Source organism: Malaclemys terrapin, chromosome 1 (assembly GCF_027887155.1).
Source record: "Malaclemys terrapin pileata isolate rMalTer1 chromosome 1, rMalTer1.hap1, whole genome shotgun sequence".
In the NCBI taxonomy this organism is placed as follows: domain Eukaryota; kingdom Metazoa; phylum Chordata; order Testudines; family Emydidae; genus Malaclemys; species Malaclemys terrapin.
This window is the reverse complement of record NC_071505.1, coordinates 351,576,220-351,598,743: the sequence shown is the minus strand read 5'-3', so window position 1 is coordinate 351,598,743 and position 22,524 is coordinate 351,576,220. Positions and strand designations below refer to the sequence as shown.

The following is a 22,524-nucleotide window of genomic DNA, read 5'->3' as shown; positions in this document are numbered from 1 at the left end:
GCATCCAGACAGCCAAATTCTCACACTTGTTCTCAAAGGTGGGCTTTGGAAAGGGCTATAGAGGGGACACCCCCATCCCGCAGTGTCCCAGATCCAGGTACTCCGCAAGGCCGCTCACACACACATGCAGGGCGCCTAAGATGTGACATGGGTGCCACTCCAATTCACCTCTGCCACACATCCACAGGACACTCCAAGGCCAATCCCGTTTACACCTGACTTGTGTTCCTTGTGTGTGTGTGTGTGTGTGTGTGTGTGTAGAGCTCTTCCTATTCATGGCTTCCTTCCATCCAGAGAGTCAGACTTGTACTTCCCACTCTGTGACCCATGGACCGCAAGGCCTTGTGCTCATCCACATCTGCCTTGTCTCTAGGACACCATGTGGGCTCCCCTGCCCTTTACGCTCACTGAGTATCCAATAGGCCATGTGGGTGCCAGCCATGTTGTACTGGCGTGACACAGGGTAACTGTGTCTCTCTAGAGAGTAGATCTGGGGTCACGGGTCACATGGGATAACTATAGTATGTAACCTATCATTTAAATCAGCTTCTGTACCAAATGACTGGAGGCTAGCTAATGTGACACCAATTTTTAAAAGAAGGCTCCAGAAACAATTCTGGAAATTACAGGCTGCTAAGGCTAACTTCAGTACTGGGCAAAATGGTTGAAACCATAGTAAAGAACAGAATTCTCAGACACATAGATGACCACGATTTGTTGGGGAAGTGTCAACATGCCTTTTGTAAAGGGAAATCATGCTTCTCCAATCTACTAGAATTCTTTGAGGGCGTCAACACACATGTGGGCAAGGGTGATCCAGAGGATATAATGGACTTGGCCTTTCAGAAAGCCTTTGACAAGGTCCCTCATCAAAGGCTCTTAAGCAAAGTGAGCTGTCATGGGATAAGAAGCAAGGTCCAAGAAGGAAGGTCCTCTCATTGATCAGTAACTGGTTAACGACAGAAAACAAAGGCTAGGAATAAATGGTCAATTTTCAGAAGGGAGAGAGGTAAATAGAGGGGTCCCCCAGGGGTCTGTATTGGTACCACTACTGTTCAACAGATTCATAAGTGATCTGGAAAAAGGGGGAAAACAGTGATATGGCAAAGTTTGCAGATGACACAAAATTACTCAAGATAGTTAAGTCCAAAGCTGACTGCGAAGAGCTACAAAGGGATCTCTCAAAACTGAGTGACTGGGTAACAAAATGGCAGATGAAATTCAATGTAGATAAATGCAAAGTAATGCACATTGGAAAACATAATCTCAACTATACATATAAAATGATGGGGTCTAAATTAGCTGTTATCACTCAAGAAAGAGATTTTGGAGTGATTGTAGATAGTTCTCTGAAAACATCCACTCAATGTGGATCAATTGATCATTGCCCTGTTCTGTTCATTCCCTGTGAAGCACCTGGGCCCCGGCCACTGTCACAGGTCAGGATCCTGGGCTAGATGGAATTGGTGTGAGTCAGTGTGGCCGTTCTTATTTGCTATCCGAGGGGCAGCCGGGTTAGTCTGTATCCACAAAACCAACGAGGAGTCCGGTGGCACCTTAAAGACTAACAGATTTGAATCTGTTCAATCCGTTGGTCTTGAAGCTGCCACCGGACTCCTCGTGATTCTTATTTTCTGCTGTTCTCATGTAGGATAAAGGATACAAGCAGCAAAAGTCACCGAGCTCTTGCTGCTGTATATGGCTTCTTTGCCTGATTAGCCCATGTTCAAACAGCAGCCTCCGCTTGAGTTCCCAGTGGACTGTGCGACCCCCAAGGAGCTGCTGCAAGGCTACAGGATAAATACTCTCCCGTGCCTGGCAGTCCGTGGCGGATACTCCAGGCAGGCTGGGTCCAGAGGCTTTTTTCCTCGATGGTGAAGATTTTCGTCACGTCCACCCTGGTGAGTCAGCTGAGGTTGAGAGAAGGGGGTTGGTGACCTAACACCTCTATTTGGAGTTTTACGGGGAGATATGAGTCCAATAAAGCTTTAAGAAAGTTTATAATCAGGACACTTTTAAAATCGATTTCACCATTTAGCAGGAGATAACGTAGGTGCCGAACTCTCATCTCTGCTTTTGAAATTCTGCCCCTTCCTTGTTAGCAGCTCTGGACGCTTTTCCTCCTGGACGGATGGGATGAAACGCAGCGCCGTGAGCACAGCCCCTCGTGGCGCTGAGACTGAGAAGCAGGCAGCGGGCGAAGGGGCAGGGGGCTGGTTTTAGAGGAGGTTAAGAGGAGGGATTTGCCCCATTGCCTCTGGCCAATGGTCCTCTGCCTCCTGGGGGGCCGTGCGTGAGCTGGGGGGCTCTGGGGTGCACCGGGACATTGCAGGAACATCAAATCTCATCAAGCTCTTCTCGCTGTTCCCTGGCTAAACACCAGCCCATCACCTCTGCCTTCTGGCCGGACTTGGTTTCTTCAAACCTTCACGAGAACATTTCAGCATATTTCATGCACAGACACAAACACCCACAGACACACACTCACACACAGAGACAGACAGACACACAGAGACAGACAGATACTCACACGGACACACACACACACACACACAGACACTCACACAAAATCTCTCTCTCTCTCTCACATACACACACACATATTCACCACAGAGACAGACAGACAGACAGACACACAGAGACACAGACACATTTACACAAACACACACACACACACGCACACACAGACAATTCACACACACTCACACACAGACACACACACAATCTCTCTCTCTCACATACACACACACACATGCAGAAAGACACAAATACACTCACCACAGAGACAGACAGGCACACAGACACACAGAGACACAGACACATTTACACAAACACACACACACACAGATAGACAGACACACACACGGACATGCACACACACACAGACACACAAACACTCACACAGACACACACACACACACAATCTCTCTCTCTCTCTCTCTTTCTCACACACACACACATATACAGAAAACCACACATACACTCACCACAGAGACAGACAGACAGACACAGACACATTCACACAAACAGACACACACAGAGACACACACACACATGGATGCACACACAGAGACAGACACACACTCACACACACAATCTCACACCCAGACACACACACACACGGTTGCAGTTCGGTTTGTATTCGGCACAACTCAGCCCTGTCCCTGCCGCCGGCCCCACGCTCCAGCTGGATGGAAGCTAGCACGGGAGGGGCCAAGAGCCGGGGATTCACCCCTCTGGCCTGCAGCACAGACGTAGCCTTAGGGACAAATCCTGCCCAAGTTTATGGGCTGTCCAGCCCTACTGAGCTCCACAGCACTGCACAGCCGGTGTGTAGGGGAGCACAGGGGCCAGCCTGCAACCTGTGTGTTCTCATGGCTGGGGCCTGTCCCTTTCATCCTGTGTAAAGTGCTGATGTGCACCTGGGGCTGCGGAATCACATGAACATTCATGAGCAATAATCAATCTGTCCTTTCCCTGCCTCAAAGAGTCTAAGAGGGCTGGCGATCGTAGGGCGTAATGCAGAGCACAGTTAAACGCAGGTCCCGATTCTGCTTTTAGCGGCATCCCTGTCCGAGGCGGGAAGTCCCAGCGCCCAGCTGGGAGGCCGGGCTCAGACGCGCGGAGGGGTCGTGGGCTTGCCACACTTTGCACTGGGCCAGAGTCAGAGCCGGCGCGCAGGTTTCCAGCCGTCCCGCTGCTGTCTGGGGGAGGGCGGCATGAGAGGGACGGGGGGTGGAGAGGAGCTATTCGCAGGCTGGCCCAGCTTCATAGATTTAAGGCCAGATGGGACCAGTCTGATCAGCTGCATTGCACAGGCCAGAGACCTGCCCTGAATTCATTCCTGTGTGAACTAGAGCAGTCTCCGTTGCCAGTGACGGGGAATTCACACCTGCCCTTGCGAAGGGTTAATTTCCCTTGCTGTTAACAATGTGCCCCTTACTGCTCCTCTGAATGTGACCAATTCACCAACCTCCTTCCTGAGGAACGTTCTAGAACTGTGGACAGCGGAACTGTGGGAGCAGAATCTCTTGGTTCCCTTTGAACGAGCTAGGGCTGGGAATGAATTCTTGGACCCTGGCTCTGGCTGGATTCAGAACAACTCCTCCTTGATTTCCCTGGGGAGAGCAGCTCCAGGCTTGCAGGAGAGGGCCCTTGTACACTGGGATTCTGCAAGTCAATGCTGAACTGCAGCTCCCTTCCCGGTCACCTGGCCTCGGGGTAACTCTCAGGTTCATTTTGCATTTACACAGGGGGTTGGAGCTGACCGAGACAGTGACTACTCATCATGGTGGATTTCAATAGCACCAGCTTCCATCCTCCCACATTTCAACTGACCGGCTTCCCAGGCCAGGAAGCTGCTCACCACTGGATCTCGATCCCTTTCTGTGTAGTCTACGTCACCGCCATTGTAGGGAATTGCACTGTCCTCTGCATTATCTGGGCAGACCGGCGTCTCCATCAGCCCATGTATTTGTTCCTGTGCATGCTGTCAGTCAACGACCTCGGTATGTCTCTGTCGACCCTGCCTACGGTGCTCGGCATCTTCTGCTTCGATGTCTCAGACGTCGTGTTCGACGCCTGCCTGGCTCAGATGTTTTTCATTCACTCCTTTTCCTTCATGGAGTCGGGGATTTTACTGGCCATGTCGTTCGATCGCTTTGTCGCCATCTGCAACCCGCTGCGCTACGCGGCCATCTTGACCAACCCCAGGATCGTGAGAATCGGGCTGGCCGTTGTGATTAAAAGTACCAGCATGCTCTTCCCTTTCCCCTTTCTGATTAAACGGCTGCCAATCTGCAAAGGCAATGTCCTCTCCCACCCCTACTGCTTGCACTCAGACATGATGAGACTGGCATGTGCAGACACAACGGTCAATAACATCTACGGATTGTTTGCCACCCTCGTCACTTACGGCTTAGACTCAGTGTTCATCATCCTATCGTACGTTAAGATTCTAAGGACTGTTTTTAATATTGCATCCTATGAACAGCGCCTCATGGCCCTGAACACCTGTGTCTCGCACATCTGCGCCGTCTTACTCTTTTATGTCCCAATAATTGCTGTTGCTGTTATGCACAGGTTCGGGAAAAGTGCCCCTCGTCTTGTGCAAATTCTTCTGTCCTATGCCTGCCTCTTTGTCCCCCCTGTGTTAAACCCAATTGTTTACAGCGTGAAGACGAAGGAGATTCGCAAGGGGATCTCCCGAATATTCTCCAGAGACTTTCTCTGAACTGGGAGTTGTGTGGGATATGGTTTTGTTGGACGAGTTTTGAATAGCTTGTTGACTGAATGTCATATCTTCTCAGAGGACATTCAAACCCTCCAACCATAAAACACTAGAACAATTCAAACTGTGTATAGGCAGTTGCCTGCAAAAGATTCTGTTATCTCGTCTTATGATTTTAAATTACAATTTCAGATGTTAAAGACAATCAAAGTTTATCAGTCTTTTGAGGCAGGGGCTGTGGCTTCCAGTGGGTGTGAGCAGTGCCCGGCACCTCAATACAAAATGTACATAGGGAGAAGGAAAGACCCCTCTCAAATCTATCACTTTCTGGTGTAAATCGATTCAGTTCTGCAGCAGGGGCGTCTGTCTGTCCTGTTTGCGACGGGGGCCAGCACTATCTCAAAGCAGTAGATTAACAATAGTTGTAACTGGGGGGAGGCCGTGCCCTTTTTTGCATCTGCAAATTGAGCAACTTGCACACACCAGGGGCTCCAGGTGTCCTTCTTTTGCACCCCACAAGCTCACTATGTACCACCCCCTCTTTAAAGGAATTCATGCAAATCCCCCTCTCCATTCCTCCCCTTCCGCATTCTCAGTTCTTTTCTCTCTGTCTGTCAGAGAAGTCTTCCAAAGGGGTGACATTTGAAACTGCTTTGGATGGCCCGAGCTGAGAAGGGGGGCAGTTGTTATGCTGGGAGGTGTGTATGGCTCCCATCAACCACTGCTTTGATCTAGATCGGGGTCGGCAACCTTTCAGAAGTGGTGTGCCGAGTCTTCATTTATTCACTCTAATTTAAGGTTTCGCGTGCCAGTCATACATTTTAATGTTTTTAGAAGGTCTCTTTCTATAAGTCTAGAATATATAACTAAACTATTGCTGTATGTAAAGTAAATAAGGTTTTTAAAATGTTTAAGAAGCTTCATTTAAAATTAAATTAAAATGCAGAGCCCCCCGGACCGGTGGCAAGGACCCGGGCAGTGTGAGTGCCACTGATAATCAGCTCGTGTGCTGCCTTCGGCACACGTGCCGTAGGTTGGCTACCCCTGATCGAGAGCCAATTCTGAGGTGGCTGAAGCTGCTGGTTCTGCTAACCAGATGCCAAGGACTCCTCCTTGTGTTCCCCTGTTCTCCTTTTCCGTTTTGCTGATTGCCACCAACATCCACAGGGCTTCACCCGCTGATGGCTAGAATATTCCCTGAAATTTTGTAATTGATCGGCTGCAGCATTCAAACGTTATTGCGTTACAGACAGACAAATAAACAGAGAAGTGCCATTGGGTTGCATGCGCGACCGCACTTTGCTTGGCTATGTATATTCAAGAACAGATAAACAGCTTTGAGGAATAAGGAGATGGACAGAAATACTTTGCAATACAATGGGCCCTCGATGTAAATTGTATTTGTCGTCCCTACTCTACACGGTGTCCATGTCTGTTCCTTCAGTGTCCCTAGCCTCTGTTGGCCAGAAGCTGGGAATGGGCGACAGGGGATGGATCACTTGCTGATTCCCTGTTCGGTTCATTCCCTCTGGGGTGCCTGGCACTGGCCACTGTGGGAAGACAGGAGACTGGGCTAGATGGAATTGGTCTGACTCAGTCTGGCTGTTCTTATGTAGACACTGTGAAAGTTGCCATTGCTGGGACTGAGGGACTGGCAAGAGCAGTGCGAAGGCGAGGACAGTGCTGCCGAGTGGCGATGGGGACTCTGCCTCCCAATGCTCTGGCAAGCTGTAAACACTGAATGAAGAAATGGATTGTGACCCGCTGTGGGGCTGGGGCTAATGAGAGATAAATATTCCCCCCGCCCAGGTTGATTAATGCAAAGGGGACGTTTCCCCTGCTCAGGCAAGGGCCTCCTCCACTTCTAATGGCGCCCAATGTGGACAAGTTCCGTGTTTCATCCGGTTCCACCAGTGGACCGGGGCTCTCAGGTGGAACAGAGAACCCTCTTCCTAGTGGCCTGGCTGGTGGGTCTGGTTCATGTGCTCAGCGGCGAAAAGGTCACCAGATTTGTGATAGCGAAGGGATTTCCCACTGGCCAGACTGGCAGGGACCGTGGGGTTTTTTGCCTTCTTCTGCAGCCTGGGATGTGGGTCACCTGCTGGGATCACCGGGGCATGTCTCACCTGATCAATCCCCTGCCACTGCAGGGGCCTCAGGCATTGGGGGCCCCTCTGTCCCTCCTGTTCTCTGCCTGCCGGCTGAAATGCTTTGCTCTAACTAAAGTTTTGGGGGTCAGTAGAGAGGTACCTGGGTGAGGTTCTCTGGCCTGTGCCATGCCGGAGGTCAGGTCTACAGCTCTGAAACTATGAAACATCCTCAGGAACTTATGTTTATTTACTCGGCTTAATATCCGCTGTCTCGGGGTTAGGAAAACCCAGCCCATCCCCAAAGAGCAAGAGCACCCCCACTTCGGATTCACATTGACCTGCTGTCAGTATAAGCTATGCCCGAGCAAGGACTGCAGAATCCAGACCCAAGCGAATCGCTGATAAGGTCAGGACATTCTTGGAATGGCTTCTTGCCATGTGCAGCAGAGAGAGAACTCCTGGGTCGCTGGAGCGGCTCGCTGAGATTTACTGCCCAGCCTAGACTCGTGTTTGAAAAGTTATTAACATTTTAACTAGCAGCGTCAGCCTGGGTCATGGGGAGCTGCCTGGCTCATTTCAGCTGGGCTGTGTGGGGAAGCAGCAGGACCCAGGCTGCAGGGGGACATGTCAAGGTGGATGAGAGCCCCATGGAAGTGCTGATGTATTCGATCAATTAGCCAGACAGTTGTCTTCAGTTGCGGGTCAGTGGGTGTACCCGAGAGCAGCAGTTGGTTCACGGCCCATAGAAAAGCTGCCGGGTTTGACTGTGAACAGACCTAATGACACAGCCGCTGTTCACTGATGGATCAAGGCCTGCAAGAGGGCGAATCCTCAAGCTGTGCCATTGGCCCCAATCCTGCAGCCAGTCGTGCACACGGCTCACTTGACACACGCGCGTTACCAGGCTTTAGGCTTGACTGACTCTTCCCTCGGGCACATTGGCGTTGGCCCAATAACAGGGAATTACGGATTCCAGCAGCACGGGGAGGGGCGGGGAACACATGGGTCAGCTTCATTTTTTTTTTAACAGTTTCCTTGGTGACTGAAATGCAGCAAGAGGAACATTACAAACCCGCAGTGCTGCCTTGCCTCCAGGGCGCGTCACATAACGGGCACCAAACTCCTCAGCCTCCCAGAGGGGCCTGTCTTCAGTGTGAAGACAGGCCCTTCTGGGAGGTGGAGGGAAGGGTAAATGGCTGGAGCTCTAACCATCAACTCCTCTCATGGTCAGCAACCTTCCTCTAATTTCAAGCCTAAACTGGTTGATGGCTGGTTTGTATCCATTTGTTCTTGTGTCCACATTCAATAACTCCTCTTCCTCCCTGGTATTTGTCCCTCTGATGTATTTTAGAGAGCAATCGTACAACCTTTTGAATGTTGCATGCCAGCAATCTGGTTCCGTTTTTGGTGCAAATGGAGCTCATCCCTCCTGTCTAGACCACTCCTTCTCCAAAAGGTTCCCCAGTTCCTAATAACCCTGAATCCCTCCTCCCCGCACCACTGTCTCATCCTCGCATTGAGACACTGCACCTCTGCCTGTCTGACTGGCCCTGCGCATGGAACTGGGAGCATTTCAGAGAATGTTCCCACGGAGGTCCTGGACTTCAGTCTCTTACCTAGTAGGCTACGTTTGCCCTCCAGGACCTCTCTTCTACCTATCCCTATGTCACCGGTACCTACATATACCACGACCACCGGCTCCTCCCCAGCACTACCTGTAAGGTTATCTAGATGTCTCATGAGATCCACTACCTTTGCACCTAGCAGGCAGTTCACTGTATGGTTCTCCCAGCCATCACAAACCCAACTATCTATATTTCTAATACTGAAATCCCCCATTACTATTACCTGTCTCATCCTAATAACTGGGGTTCCTGCCTCGGAGGGGTGTCGTCAGTCTGAGAGGAGACCATGACATCATCAGGAAGGTGGGTCCCCAGTAGGGGATTGCCCCCCTTTGCTGCAGGGATAGCTCAGCGGTTTGAACATTGGCCTGCTTAACCCAGGGTTGTGAGTTCAATCCTTCAGGGAGTCATTTAGGGATTTAGGGACAGTACTTGGTCCTGCTGTGAAGGCAGGAGACTGAACTCGATGGCATTACAAGGTCCCTTCCAGTTCTATGAGATAGGTACATTTCTTCATATTAGATGCTTCTTACCCGAAGATTTGACATCTCCTTAACTGCACGGGGGCATTTGCTTCCCAGCTCGCATTAGTTGTTCATGGTATCGACATTGGGGGATGGTCCTTGTGCCCCACCCGGGCACTACTTGCTGCATGGGGAATAAGGCAGGTGTCCATGTGGTTTCTTGCTCACAGTGACATCAGCAGGGATGTCACAGTCCACCCGGGCAAGCCAGGAAGTTAGGAAGCTGTGAGCAGGGGAGCAGCATGGGGATGTGCACCAGCTGACATGAGTGCTCTGGATTTGGTCTCTAGACATCCCCAGCCCCTCTAAGTCTCTGGTCTCTCTGCTTTTCGGGAAGGGACCAGCATCGTGTTAGCCATGGCTGGAAAGGGACAGGGCTCTGGCGGCAACCCTGCAGAGCCCCAGATCATCAAAGTGACGGTGAAGACCCTCAAGGAAAGGGAGGAGTTTGCAGTGTGGGAGAACAGCACCATCGCTGACTTTCGGGGCGAAATCGCCAAGTGCTTCCATGCTCCCACCAACCTGCTCTTCTTGATCTTTGCTGGGAAGATTGTGAACGACCGAGATACTCTCAGCCAGGCCGGGATCCATGATGGATTCACCATCCACCTCGTCATCAGGCCACAAACGAGAGCAGAGGACCAGGAAGCTCAGCAAACGAACGCCAGCACGCATGCTGCCACCCTCCCTGCACCACCCAACGGCACGTCCCTGGGCAGAGACGCTCCTGGCTCAGCTGGCCTGGCAGATCTGAGCGTGCTAGGTGGGAACGCACCCAGCATTTTAGGTGTCCTAAATGAGCTCCAGCAGCTGCTGGTGGTCAACCCCGAGATGATGCTACAGATTCTGGAAAATCCCTTTGTCCAGAGCATGCTGTCAAACGCCGACCTGATAACACGGTTCATAAAGGAACACCCCCTGTTCCAGCAGTTTGTGCAGCAGAATCCAGAGGTCAGACACATCTGGAACAACCCAGCCCTCCTGCGAGAAATGATCGAGTTCATTAGGAACCCAGCGATGATGCAGGAAATTCTGAGAAACAGGAGCCAGACTCCGCTGCTGGGTGGAGACAAAGTCTTGTGGCAAATGCTCCCTGATACTCCGATGCCAACGCTGAATGGACCAGAGGCGCAGTGTGGGAGTGACCCACCCCGGAACAAGCCACCCCCAGCAGGGCTCAGCCAACCGTCCCCCACAGAAAACAGAGACCCTTTGCCGAACCCTTGGGCCTCTCAGTTTGGTCCACAGACTTCCACACCCCCATCGCAACCATGGCACTGACGTTGGGGGTATTCATGTCAGGAACTTGCTACTGTAATAATACGACAAGACCACACTGGCAGTTCCAGCAGCAGATTCATACGTGGTCTAACATGGGCCGGGATGTTAACATTTAAGAAATCAGGACCGTGTATTACACACATAAACTAACATCCAGTGGGCAGCACTCTCCCCCGCAGGTATTTAAGTTGAAAGATGCTGCCCTTTGGCATCACCTCCCCGCCTGGGGTTAATTACAACACGTTCAGGGCCAGACGGTGGCTGCCTGCTCTGTGGGCCTGATGGTTTTCAACCTAGTGCGCCCTGGCCGGAGGCAGCGATAGCATGGGCTGGAGCGCTGATAAGCTGGTACCGAGGGCTGAGAGCCCCTCCGGACTCTGCTCTGGTGCAGAGCCAAGGAAGGGCTGGAAGAACTAACCAGTAAACCTGTCCAGCCTGGCTCAGGGACGGTCACAGCCTCAGTCCTGCGCTAGGTGCATTGGCAGCGACCCTCTATGCTAGTCCCTCGCTACCATGTCATTGGACGGAGATAGAAAGGTTTAACCAATGAGCTCGTGGTGGCTGTGGAGAGCTGGGGAAAGTGATGGTTTTGGGAGGCTGCTTTGCAGCAGACACAGGGCACTGGATTGGGAGCCCGGAGATCTGGGTTCTACATCATTGGGTGTGTCTCTTCCCTACTCAGTCTCGCTTTCACCTGCCCCCATTTGTGTGTGTTAGGACAGGTCTGCCTGTTATTGTGTGTTTGTGTCTCTCACTGCCCAGGACCTGCGGCGGGGAGGGGGAGGAAGGGAGGAGAACCAGGCACTATAAATAAACAACAAAACTTTACACCCTCATCTTACAATGGGGTTTGGAAGGTCTGCACACAAAGGGCTGCAGAGCCGGGCTGTTTCTAGTCCCGTGCCCCAGGCATTGGGTGCTAGGGGTGAGGGACCCATTCTCACATGCAGTGCATCCAGACAGCCAAATTCTCACACTTGTTCTCAAAGGTGGGCTTTGGAAAGGGCTATAGAGGGGACACCCCCATCCCGCAATGTCCCATATCCATGTACTCCGCAAGGCCGCTCACACACACATGCAGGGCACCTAAGATGCGACATGGGTGCCACTCCAATTCACCTCTGCTACACATCCACAGGACACTCCAAGGCCAATCCCGTTTACACCTGACTTCTGTACCTTGTGTGTGTGTGTGTGTTTGTGTGTGTGTGTGTGTGTGTGTGTGTGTGTGTGTGTGTGTGTGTGTGTGTAGGGCTGTTCCTATTCATGGCTTCCTTCCATCCAGAGAGCCAGACTTGTACTTCCCACTCTGTGACCCATGGTCCGCAAGGCCTTGTGCTCATCCACATCTGCCTTGTCTCTAGGACACCATGAGGGCTCCCCTGCCCTTTACGCTCACTGAGTATCCAATAGGCCATGTGGGTGCCAGCCGTGTTGTACTGGGCGTGACACAGGGTAACTGTGTCTCTCTAGAGAGTAGCTCTGGGGTAACGGGTCACATGGGATAACTGTAGTATGTAGCCTATCATTTAAATCAGCTTCTGTACCAAATGACTGGAGGCTAGCTAATGTGACACCAATTTTTAAAACAAAGCTCCAGAAGCAATTCTAGCAATTACAGGCTGCTAAGGCTAACTTCAATACTGGGCAAATTGGTTGAAACCATAGTAAAGAACAGAATTCTCAGACACATAGATGACCACGATTTGTTGGAGAAATGTCAACATGCCTTTTGTAAAGGGAAATCATGCCTCACCAATCTACTAGAATTCTCTGAGGGCGTCAACTCACATGTGGGCAAGGGTGATCCAGAGGATATAATGGACTTGGACTTTCAGACAGCATTTGACAAGGTCCCTCATCAAAGGCTCTTAAGCAAAGAAAGGTATCATGGGATAAGAAGCAAGGTCCAAGAAGGAAGGTCCTCTCACGGATCAGTAACATGGACAGAAAACAAAGGCTAGGAATAAATGGTCATTTTTCAGAAGGGAGAGAGGTAAATAGTGGGGTCCGCCAGGGGTCTGTATTGGGACCACTACTGTTCAACAGATTCATAAGTGATCTGGAAAAAAGGGGAAAACAGTAATATGGCAAAGTTTGCAGATGATACAAAATTACTCAAGATAGATAAGTCCAAAGCTGACTGTGAAGACATACAAAGGGATCTCTCAAAACTGAGTGACTGGGCAACCCAATGGCAGATGAAATTCAATGTTGATAAATGCAAAATAATGCACATTGGAAAACATAATCTCAACTATACATATCAAATGATGGGATCTAAATTAGCTGTTATCACTCAAGAAAGAGATTTTGGAGTGATTGTAGATAGTTCTCTGAAAACATCCACTCAATGTGCAGCGGCAGTCAAAAAAGTGAACAGAATATTGGGTACCATTAGGAAAGGGATAAATAATCAGACAGAAAATATCATATTGCCTCTATATAAATCATGGCATACTCACACCTTGAATACTGCATGCAGTTCTGGTCGCCTCATCTCAAAAAAGATATATTAGAATTGGAAAAGGTACAGAGAAGGGCAACAAAAATGAATGGGGGTATGGAACAGCTTCCGTATGAGGAGAGACTAAAAAGACTGGGACTTTTCAGCCTAGAAAAGAGACGAGTAAGGGGGGGATATGATAGACGTCTATAAAATCATCATTGGTGTGGGGAAAGTAAATATGCAAGTGTTATTTTCTCCTTCACATAACACACAGACCAGGGTCACCCAATTCAATTAATAGGGAGCAAGTTTAAAAAAAAGCATAAGAAAGTACTTCTTCCACAATGTACAACCTGTGGAACTCATTGCCAGGGGATGTTGTGAAGGCCAAAACCATAACAAGGTTCAAAAAAGCACTAGATACGTTCATGGAGGATAGGTCCATCAATGGCTATTAGCCAGGTTGGGCAGGGATGGAAAACCATGCTGAGTGTCCCTAGCCCCTGCTCACCAGAAGCTGGAAGGAGACGACAGGAGATGGATCAATTGATCATTGCCCTGTTCTGTTCATTCCCTGTGAAGCACCTGGGCCCTGGCCACTGTCACAGGTCAGGATCCTGGGCTAGATGGAATTGGTGTGAGTCAGTGTGGCCGTTCTTATTTGCTATCCGAGGGGCAGCCGGGTTAGTCTGTATCCACAAAACCAACGAGGAGTCCGGTGGCACCTTAAAGACTAACAGATTTGAATCTGTTCAATCCGTTGGTCTTGAAGCTGCCACCGGACTCCTCGTGATTCTTATTTTCTGCTGTTCTCATGTAGGATAAAGGATACAAGCAGCAAAAGTCACCGAGCTCTTGCTGCTGTATATGGCTTCTTTGCCTGATTAGCCCGTGTTCAAACAGCAGCCTCCGCTTGAGTTCCCAGTGGACTGTGTGACCCCCAAGGAGCTGCTGCAAGGATACAGGATAAATACTCTCCCGTGCCTGGCAGTCCGTGGCGGATACTCCAGGCAGGCTGGGTCCAGAGGCTTTTATCCTCGATGGTGAAGATTTTCGTCACGTCCACCCTGGTGAGTCAGCTGAGGTTGAGAGAAGGGGGTTGGTGACCTGACACCTCTATTTGGAGTTTTATGGGGAGATATGAGTCCAATAAAGCTTTAAGAAAGTTTATAATCAGGACACTTTTAAAATCGATTTCACCATTTAGCAGGAGATAACGTAGGTGCCGAACTCTCATCTCTGCTTTTGAAATTCTGCCCCTTCCTTGTTAGCAGCTCTGGACGCTTTTCCTCCTGGATGGATGGGATGAAACGCAGTGCCGTGAGCACAGCCCCTCGTGGCGCTGAGACTGAGAAGCAGGCAGCGGGCGAAGGGGTAGGGGGATGGTTTTAGAGGAGGTTAAGGGGAGGGATTTGCCCCATTGCCTCTGGCCAATGGTCCTCTGCCTCCTGGGGGGCCGTGCGTGAGCTGGGGGGCTCTGGGTTGCACCGGGACACTGCAGGAACATCAAATCTCATCAAGCTCTTCTCGCTGTTCCCTGGCTAAACACCAGCCCATCACCTCTGCCTTCTGGCCGGACTTGGTTTCTTCAAACCTTCACGAGAACATTTCAGCATATTTCACACACAGACACGCACACACACAGACACACACGCATACACACACTCACACACAGATACACAATCTCTCTCTCTCACATACACACACACACATGCAGAAAGACACAAATACACTCACCACAGAAACAGGCACACAGACAGAGACACACAGACACATTTACACAAACACACACACACACACAGAGATAGACAGACACACACAAACACACAGATAGCCAGACACTCACACACAGACACACACAGACGCAATCTCTCTCTCTCTCTCTCTCTCACACACACACACACACGCGCGCGCGCACAGAAAACCACACATACACTCACCACAGAGACAGACAGACAGACACAGACACACACGGAGTGACACACACACACACACACAGACACACACACTCACACACACACACACACACATGCACACACACAATCTCACACCCAGACACACACACACGGTTGCAGGTCGGTATGTATTCGGCACAGCTCAGCCCTGCCCCTGCCGCCAGCCCCATGCTCCAGCTGGATGGAAGCTAGCACGGGCGGGATCCGTGAGCAGGGGATTCACCCCTCTGGCCTGCAGCACAGACGTAGCCTTAGGGACAAATCCTGCCCAGGTTTATGGGCTGTCCAGCCCTACTGAGCTCCACAGCACTGCACAGCCGGTGTGTAGGGGAGCACAGGGGCCAGCCTGCAACCTGTGTGTTCTCATGGCTGGGGCCTGTCCCTTTCATCCTGTGTAAAGTGCTGATGTGCACCTGGGGCTGCGGAATCACATGAACATTCATGAGCAATAATCAATCTGTCCTTTCCCTGCCTCAAAGAGTCTAAGAGGGCTGGCGATCGTAGGGCGTAATGCAGAGCACAGTTAAACGCAGGTCCCGATTCTGCTTTTAGCGGCATCCCTGTCTGAGGCGGGAAGTCCCAGCGCCCAGCTGGGAGGCCGAGCTCAGACGCACGGAGGGGTCGTGGCCTTGCCACACTTTGCACTGGGCCAGAGTCAGAGCCGGCGTGCAGGTTTCCAGCCGTCCCGCTGCTGTCTGGGGGAGGGCGGCATGAGAGGGACGGGGGGTGGAGAGGAGCTATTCGCAGGCTGGCCCAGCTTCATAGATTTATGGCCAGAAGGGACCACTCTGATCAGCTGCATTGCACAGGCCAGAGACCTGCCCTGAATTCATTCCTGTGTGAACTAGAGCAGTGGTTCCCCAACTGGGGTTCGCAAACCCCTGGGGGTTTGCAGAACGTTACAGGGGGTTATCCAGAAAAATTTCACTAATGGCAGACAGAGGACCCCGGGCATTGGAGACTGCAGGTGGGACCCGCTTGCAGGGCAGACACCCTGAGCCACAGGGAGAGCGGGGCCAGGCAGTTGGGGCCGGCAGCCCGAGCCCTGCCCCCGTCAGCAGGGGAGCTGGTAGCCCAAACCCCAGCCCAAGCCCCAGGAATTTGCCAAATCTCATCTAAAGCCAGAACCACAGCCCTCCTCGTTACCACCAGTCACAACCTCACCCGAAACTAGAGGTGGGTGAAAAATACCAAGCATTTTTCACAGAAAGTTTTGAATTTTTTTCACATTTTTCAAAATTCCCCAAGAAAAATTTACAAAAAACTGAAACGGAAAAATGGTCCATTTTCAAAAACTGTTTTCATGAAACATTTTCTGATTTTTGAAAACCAAAAATGAATTTATTTTTATTAGAAACCATTTTTTTTAAAACAAAAGCCAAACAAACATTTCACAAAAACATTTTTGGTTTCTGGTTTTTCTATGTTCGTTAAAAAAAGTTTCAATTAAAAATATTTTTCAGAGGTTCATAGATTCCGGGTCCCGGCAGTTGGGGCATCCATCACACTGTGGAAATTTAAACTTAAATCCCTGAAAATATTCATTTTTAGGAGGGGGTCACGAGATTTCACAATTTAGTGAAAGGGGTTCGTGGGCTGTTAAAGTTTGGGAACCACTGAACTAGAGCAGTCTCCGTTGCCAGTGACGGGGAATTCACACCTGCCCTTGCGAAGGGTTAATTTCCCTTGCTGTTAACAATGTGCCCCTTACTGCTCCTCTGAATGTGACCAATTCACCAACCTCCTTCCTGAGGAACGTTCTAGAACTGTGGACAGCGGAACTGTGGGAGCAGAATCTCTTGGTTCCCTTTGAACGAGCTAGGGCTGGGAATGAATTCTTGGACCCTGGCTCTGGCTGGATTCAGAACAACTCCTCCTTGATTTCCCTGGGGAGAGCAGCCCCAGGCTCGCAGGAGAGGGCCCTTGTACACTGGGATTCTGCAAGTCAATGCTGAACTGCAGCTCCCTTCCCGGTCACCTGGCCTCGGGGTAACTCTCAGGTTCATTTTGCATTTACACAGGGGGTTGGAGCTGATCGGGACAGCGACTGCTCAGCATGGTGGATTTCAATAGCACCAGCTTCCATCCTGCCACATTCCAACTGACGGGCTTCCCAGGCCAGGAAGCTGCTCACCACTGGATCTCGATCCCTTTCTGTGTGGTCTACATCACCGCCATTGTAGGGAATTGCACTGTCCTCTGCATTATCTGGGCAGAGCGACGTCTCCATCAGCCCATGTATTTGTTCCTGTGCATGCTGTCAGTGAACGACCTCGGTATGTCGCTGTCGACCCTGCCTACGGTGCTCGGCATCTTCTGCTTCGATGTCACAGACGTCGCGTTCGACGCCTGCCTGGCTCAGATGTTTTTCATTCACTCCTTTTCCTTCATGGAGTCGGGGATTTTACTGGCCATGTCGTTTGATCGCTTTGTCGCCATCTGCAACCCGCTGCGCTACGCGGCCATCTTGACCAACCCCAGGATCGTGAGAATCGGGCTGGCCGTTGTGATTAAAAGTACCAGCATGCTCCTCCCTTTCCCCTTTCTGATTAAATGGCTGCCAATCTGCAAAGGCAATGTCCTCTCCCACCCCTACTGCTTGCACTCAGACATGATGAGACTGGCATGTGCAGACACAACGGTCAATAACATCTACGGATTGTTTGCCACCCTCGTCACTTACGGCTTAGACTCAGTGTTCATCATCCTATCGTACGTTAAGATTCTAAGGACTGTTTTTAATATTGCATCCTATGAACAGCGCCTCATGGCCCTGAACACCTGTGTCTCGCACATCTGCGCCGTCTTACTCTTTTATGTCCCAATAATTGCTGTTGCTGTTATGCACAGGTTCGGGAAAAGTGCCCCTCGTCTTGTGCAAATTCTTCTGTCCTATGCCTGCCTCTTTGTCCCCCCTGTGTTAAACCCAATTGTTTACAGCGTGAAGACGAAGGAGATTCGCAAGGGGATCTCCCGAATATTCTCCAGAGACTTTCTCTGAACTGGGAGTTGTGTGGGATATGGTTTTGTTGGACGAGTTTTGAATAGCTTGTTGACTGAATGTCATATCTTCTCAGAGGACATTCAAACCCTCCAACCATAAAACACTAGAACAATTCAAACTGTGTATAGGCAGTTGCCTGCAAAAGATTCTGTTATCTCGTCTTATGATTTTAAATTACAATTTCAGATGTTAAAGACAATCAAAGTTTATCAGTCTTTTGAGGCAGGGGCTGTGGCTTCCAGTGGGTGTGAGCAGTGCCCGGCACCTCAATACAAAATGTACATAGGGAGAAGGAAAGACCCCTCTCAAATCTATCACTTTCTGGTGTAAATCGATTCAGTTCTGCAGCAGGGGCGTCTGTCTGTCCTGTTTGCGACGGGGGCCAGCACTATCTCAAAGCAGTAGATTAACAATAGTTGTAACTGGGGGGAGGCCGTGCCCTTTTTTGCATCTGCAAATTGAGCAACTTGCACACACCAGGGGCTCCAGGTGTCCTTCTTTTGCACCCCACAAGCTCACTATGTACCACCCCCTCTTTAAAGGAATTCATGCAAATCCCCCTCTCCATTCCTCCCCTTCCGCATTCTCAGTTCTTTTCTCTCTGTCTGTCAGAGAAGTCTTCCAAAGGGGTGACATTTGAAACTGCTTTGGATGGCCCGAGCTGAGAAGGGGGGCAGTTGTTATGCTGGGAGGTGTGTATGGCTCCCATCAACCACTGCTTTGATCTAGATCGGGGTCGGCAACCTTTCAGAAGTGGTGTGCCGAGTCTTCATTTATTCACTCTAATTTAAGGTTTCGCGTGCCAGTCATACATTTTAATGTTTTTAGAAGGTCTCTTTCTATAAGTCTAGAATATATAACTAAACTATTGCTGTATGTAAAGTAAATAAGGTTTTTAAAATGTTTAAGAAGCTTCATTTAAAATTAAATTAAAATGCAGAGCCCCCCGGACCGGTGGCAAGGACCCGGGCAGTGTGAGTGCCACTGATAATCAGCTCGTGTGCTGCCTTCGGCACACGTGCCGTAGGTTGGCTACCCCTGATCGAGAGCCAATTCTGAGGTGGCTGAAGCTGCTGGTTCTGCTAACCAGATGCCAAGGACTCCTCCTTGTGTTCCCCTGTTCTCCTTTTCTGTTTTGCTGATTGCCACCAACATCCACAGGGCTTCACCCGCTGATGGCTAGAATATTCCCTGAAATTTTGTAATTGATCGGCTGCAGCATTCAAACGTTATTGCGTTACAGACAGACAAATAAACAGAGAAGTGCCATTGGGTTGCATGCGCGACCGCACTTTGCTTGGCTATGTATATTCAAGAACAGATAAACAGCTTTGAGGAATAAGGAGATGGACAGAAATACTTTGCAATACAATGGGCCCTCGATGTAAATTGTATTTGTCGTCCCTACTCTACACGGTGTCCATGTCTGTTCCTTCAGTGTCCCTAGCCTCTGTTGGCCAGAAGCTGGGAATGGGCGACAGGGGATGGATCACTTGCTGATTCCCTGTTCGGTTCATTCCCTCTGGGGTGCCTGGCACTGGCCACTGTGGGAAGACAGGAGACTGGGCTAGATGGAATTGGTCTGACTCAGTCTGGCTGTTCTTATGTAGACACTGTGAAAGTTGCCATTGCTGGGACTGAGGGACTGGCAAGAGCAGTGCGAAGGCGAGGACAGTGCTGCCGAGTGGCGATGGGGACTCTGCCTCCCAATGCTCTGGCAAGCTGTAAACACTGAATGAAGAAATGGATTGTGACCCGCTGTGGGGCTGGGGCTAATGAGAGATAAATATTCCCCCCGCCCAGGTTGATTAATGCAAAGGGGACGTTTCCCCTGCTCAGGCAAGGGCCTCCTCCACTTCTAATGGCGCCCAATGTGGACAAGTTCCGTGTTTCATCCGGTTCCACCAGTGGACCGGGGCTCTCAGGTGGAACAGAGAACCCTCTTCCTAGTGGCCTGGCTGGTGGGTCTGGTTCATGTGCTCAGCGGCGAAAAGGTCACCAGATTTGTGATAGCGAAGGGATTTCCCACTGGCCAGACTGGCAGGGACCGTGGGGTTTTTTGCCTTCTTCTGCAGCCTGGGATGTGGGTCACCTGCTGGGATCACCGGGGCATGTCTCACCTGATCAATCCCCTGCCACTGCAGGGGCCTCAGGCATTGGGGGCCCCTCTGTCCCTCCTGTTCTCTGCCTGCCGGCTGAAATGCTTTGCTCTAACTAAAGTTTTGGGGGTCAGTAGAGAGGTACCTGGGTGAGGTTCTCTGGCCTGTGCCATGCCGGAGGTCAGGTCTACAGCTCTGAAACTATGAAACATCCTCAGGAACTTATGTTTATTTACTCGGCTTAATATCCGCTGTCTCGGGGTTAGGAAAACCCAGCCCATCCCCAAAGAGCAAGAGCACCCCCACTTCGGATTCACATTGACCTGCTGTCAGTATAAGCTATGCCCGAGCAAGGACTGCAGAATCCAGACCCAAGCGAATCGCTGATAAGGTCAGGACATTCTTGGAATGGCTTCTTGCCATGTGCAGCAGAGAGAGAACTCCTGGGTCGCTGGAGCGGCTCGCTGAGATTTACTGCCCAGCCTAGACTCGTGTTTGAAAAGTTATTAACATTTTAACTAGCAGCGTCAGCCTGGGTCATGGGGAGCTGCCTGGCTCATTTCAGCTGGGCTGTGTGGGGAAGCAGCAGGACCCAGGCTGCAGGGGGACATGTCAAGGTGGATGAGAGCCCCATGGAAGTGCTGATGTATTCGATCAATTAGCCAGACAGTTGTCTTCAGTTGCGGGTCAGTGGGTGTACCCGAGAGCAGCAGTTGGTTCACGGCCCATAGAAAAGCTGCCGGGTTTGACTGTGAACAGACCTAATGACACAGCCGCTGTTCACTGATGGATCAAGGCCTGCAAGAGGGCGAATCCTCAAGCTGTGCCATTGGCCCCAATCCTGCAGCCAGTCGTGCACACGGCTCACTTGACACACGCGCGTTACCAGGCTTTAGGCTTGACTGACTCTTCCCTCGGGCACATTGGCGTTGGCCCAATAACAGGGAATTACGGATTCCAGCAGCACGGGGAGGGGCGGGGAACACATGGGTCAGCTTCATTTTTTTTTTAACAGTTTCCTTGGTGACTGAAATGCAGCAAGAGGAACATTACAAACCCGCAGTGCTGCCTTGCCTCCAGGGCGCGTCACATAACGGGCACCAAACTCCTCAGCCTCCCAGAGGGGCCTGTCTTCAGTGTGAAGACAGGCCCTTCTGGGAGGTGGAGGGAAGGGTAAATGGCTGGAGCTCTAACCATCAACTCCTCTCATGGTCAGCAACCTTCCTCTAATTTCAAGCCTAAACTGGTTGATGGCTGGTTTGTATCCATTTGTTCTTGTGTCCACATTCAATAACTCCTCTTCCTCCCTGGTATTTGTCCCTCTGATGTATTTTAGAGAGCAATCGTACAACCTTTTGAATGTTGCATGCCAGCAATCTGGTTCCGTTTTTGGTGCAAATGGAGCTCATCCCTCCTGTCTAGACCACTCCTTCTCCAAAAGGTTCCCCAGTTCCTAATAACCCTGAATCCCTCCTCCCCGCACCACTGTCTCATCCTCGCATTGAGACACTGCACCTCTGCCTGTCTGACTGGCCCTGCGCATGGAACTGGGAGCATTTCAGAGAATGTTCCCACGGAGGTCCTGGACTTCAGTCTCTTACCTAGTAGGCTACGTTTGCCCTCCAGGACCTCTCTTCTACCTATCCCTATGTCACCGGTACCTACATATACCACGACCACCGGCTCCTCCCCAGCACTACCTGTAAGGTTATCTAGATGTCTCATGAGATCCACTACCTTTGCACCTAGCAGGCAGTTCACTGTATGGTTCTCCCAGCCATCACAAACCCAACTATCTATATTTCTAATACTGAAATCCCCCATTACTATTACCTGTCTCATCCTAATAACTGGGGTTCCTGCCTCGGAGGGGTGTCGTCAGTCTGAGAGGAGACCATGACATCATCAGGAAGGTGGGTCCCCAGTAGGGGATTGCCCCCCTTTGCTGCAGGGATAGCTCAGCGGTTTGAACATTGGCCTGCTTAACCCAGGGTTGTGAGTTCAATCCTTCAGGGAGTCATTTAGGGATTTAGGGACAGTACTTGGTCCTGCTGTGAAGGCAGGAGACTGAACTCGATGGCATTACAAGGTCCCTTCCAGTTCTATGAGATAGGTACATTTCTTCATATTAGATGCTTCTTACCCGAAGATTTGACATCTCCTTAACTGCACGGGGGCATTTGCTTCCCAGCTCGCATTAGTTGTTCATGGTATCGACATTGGGGGATGGTCCTTGTGCCCCACCCGGGCACTACTTGCTGCACGGG

The 22,524-nt window shown here is 50.6% G+C and overlaps 2 protein-coding genes and 1 pseudogene across 2 annotated transcripts; all 3 read left to right on the top strand.

Annotated features, from left to right (window-relative positions):
• The first annotated feature begins 4,288 nt into the window (after window positions 1–4,288).
• Window positions 4,289–5,233, top strand: LOC128833040 (olfactory receptor 51I1-like). The gene has a single exon (XM_054020923.1). The coding sequence runs from the start codon at window positions 4,289–4,291 to the stop codon at window positions 5,231–5,233; it is 945 nt and encodes a 314-aa protein (XP_053876898.1).
• A 4,593-nt stretch (window positions 5,234–9,826) lies between these two features.
• LOC128846908 (ubiquilin-1-like) lies at window positions 9,827–10,787 on the top strand (annotated as a pseudogene).
• A 6,423-nt stretch (window positions 10,788–17,210) lies between these two features.
• LOC128833034 (olfactory receptor 51I1-like) lies at window positions 17,211–18,155 on the top strand. The gene has a single exon (XM_054020911.1). It carries the CDS (start codon window positions 17,211–17,213, stop codon window positions 18,153–18,155), a length of 945 nt encoding a protein of 314 aa, XP_053876886.1.
• The last annotated feature ends 4,369 nt before the right edge of the window (window positions 18,156–22,524 follow it).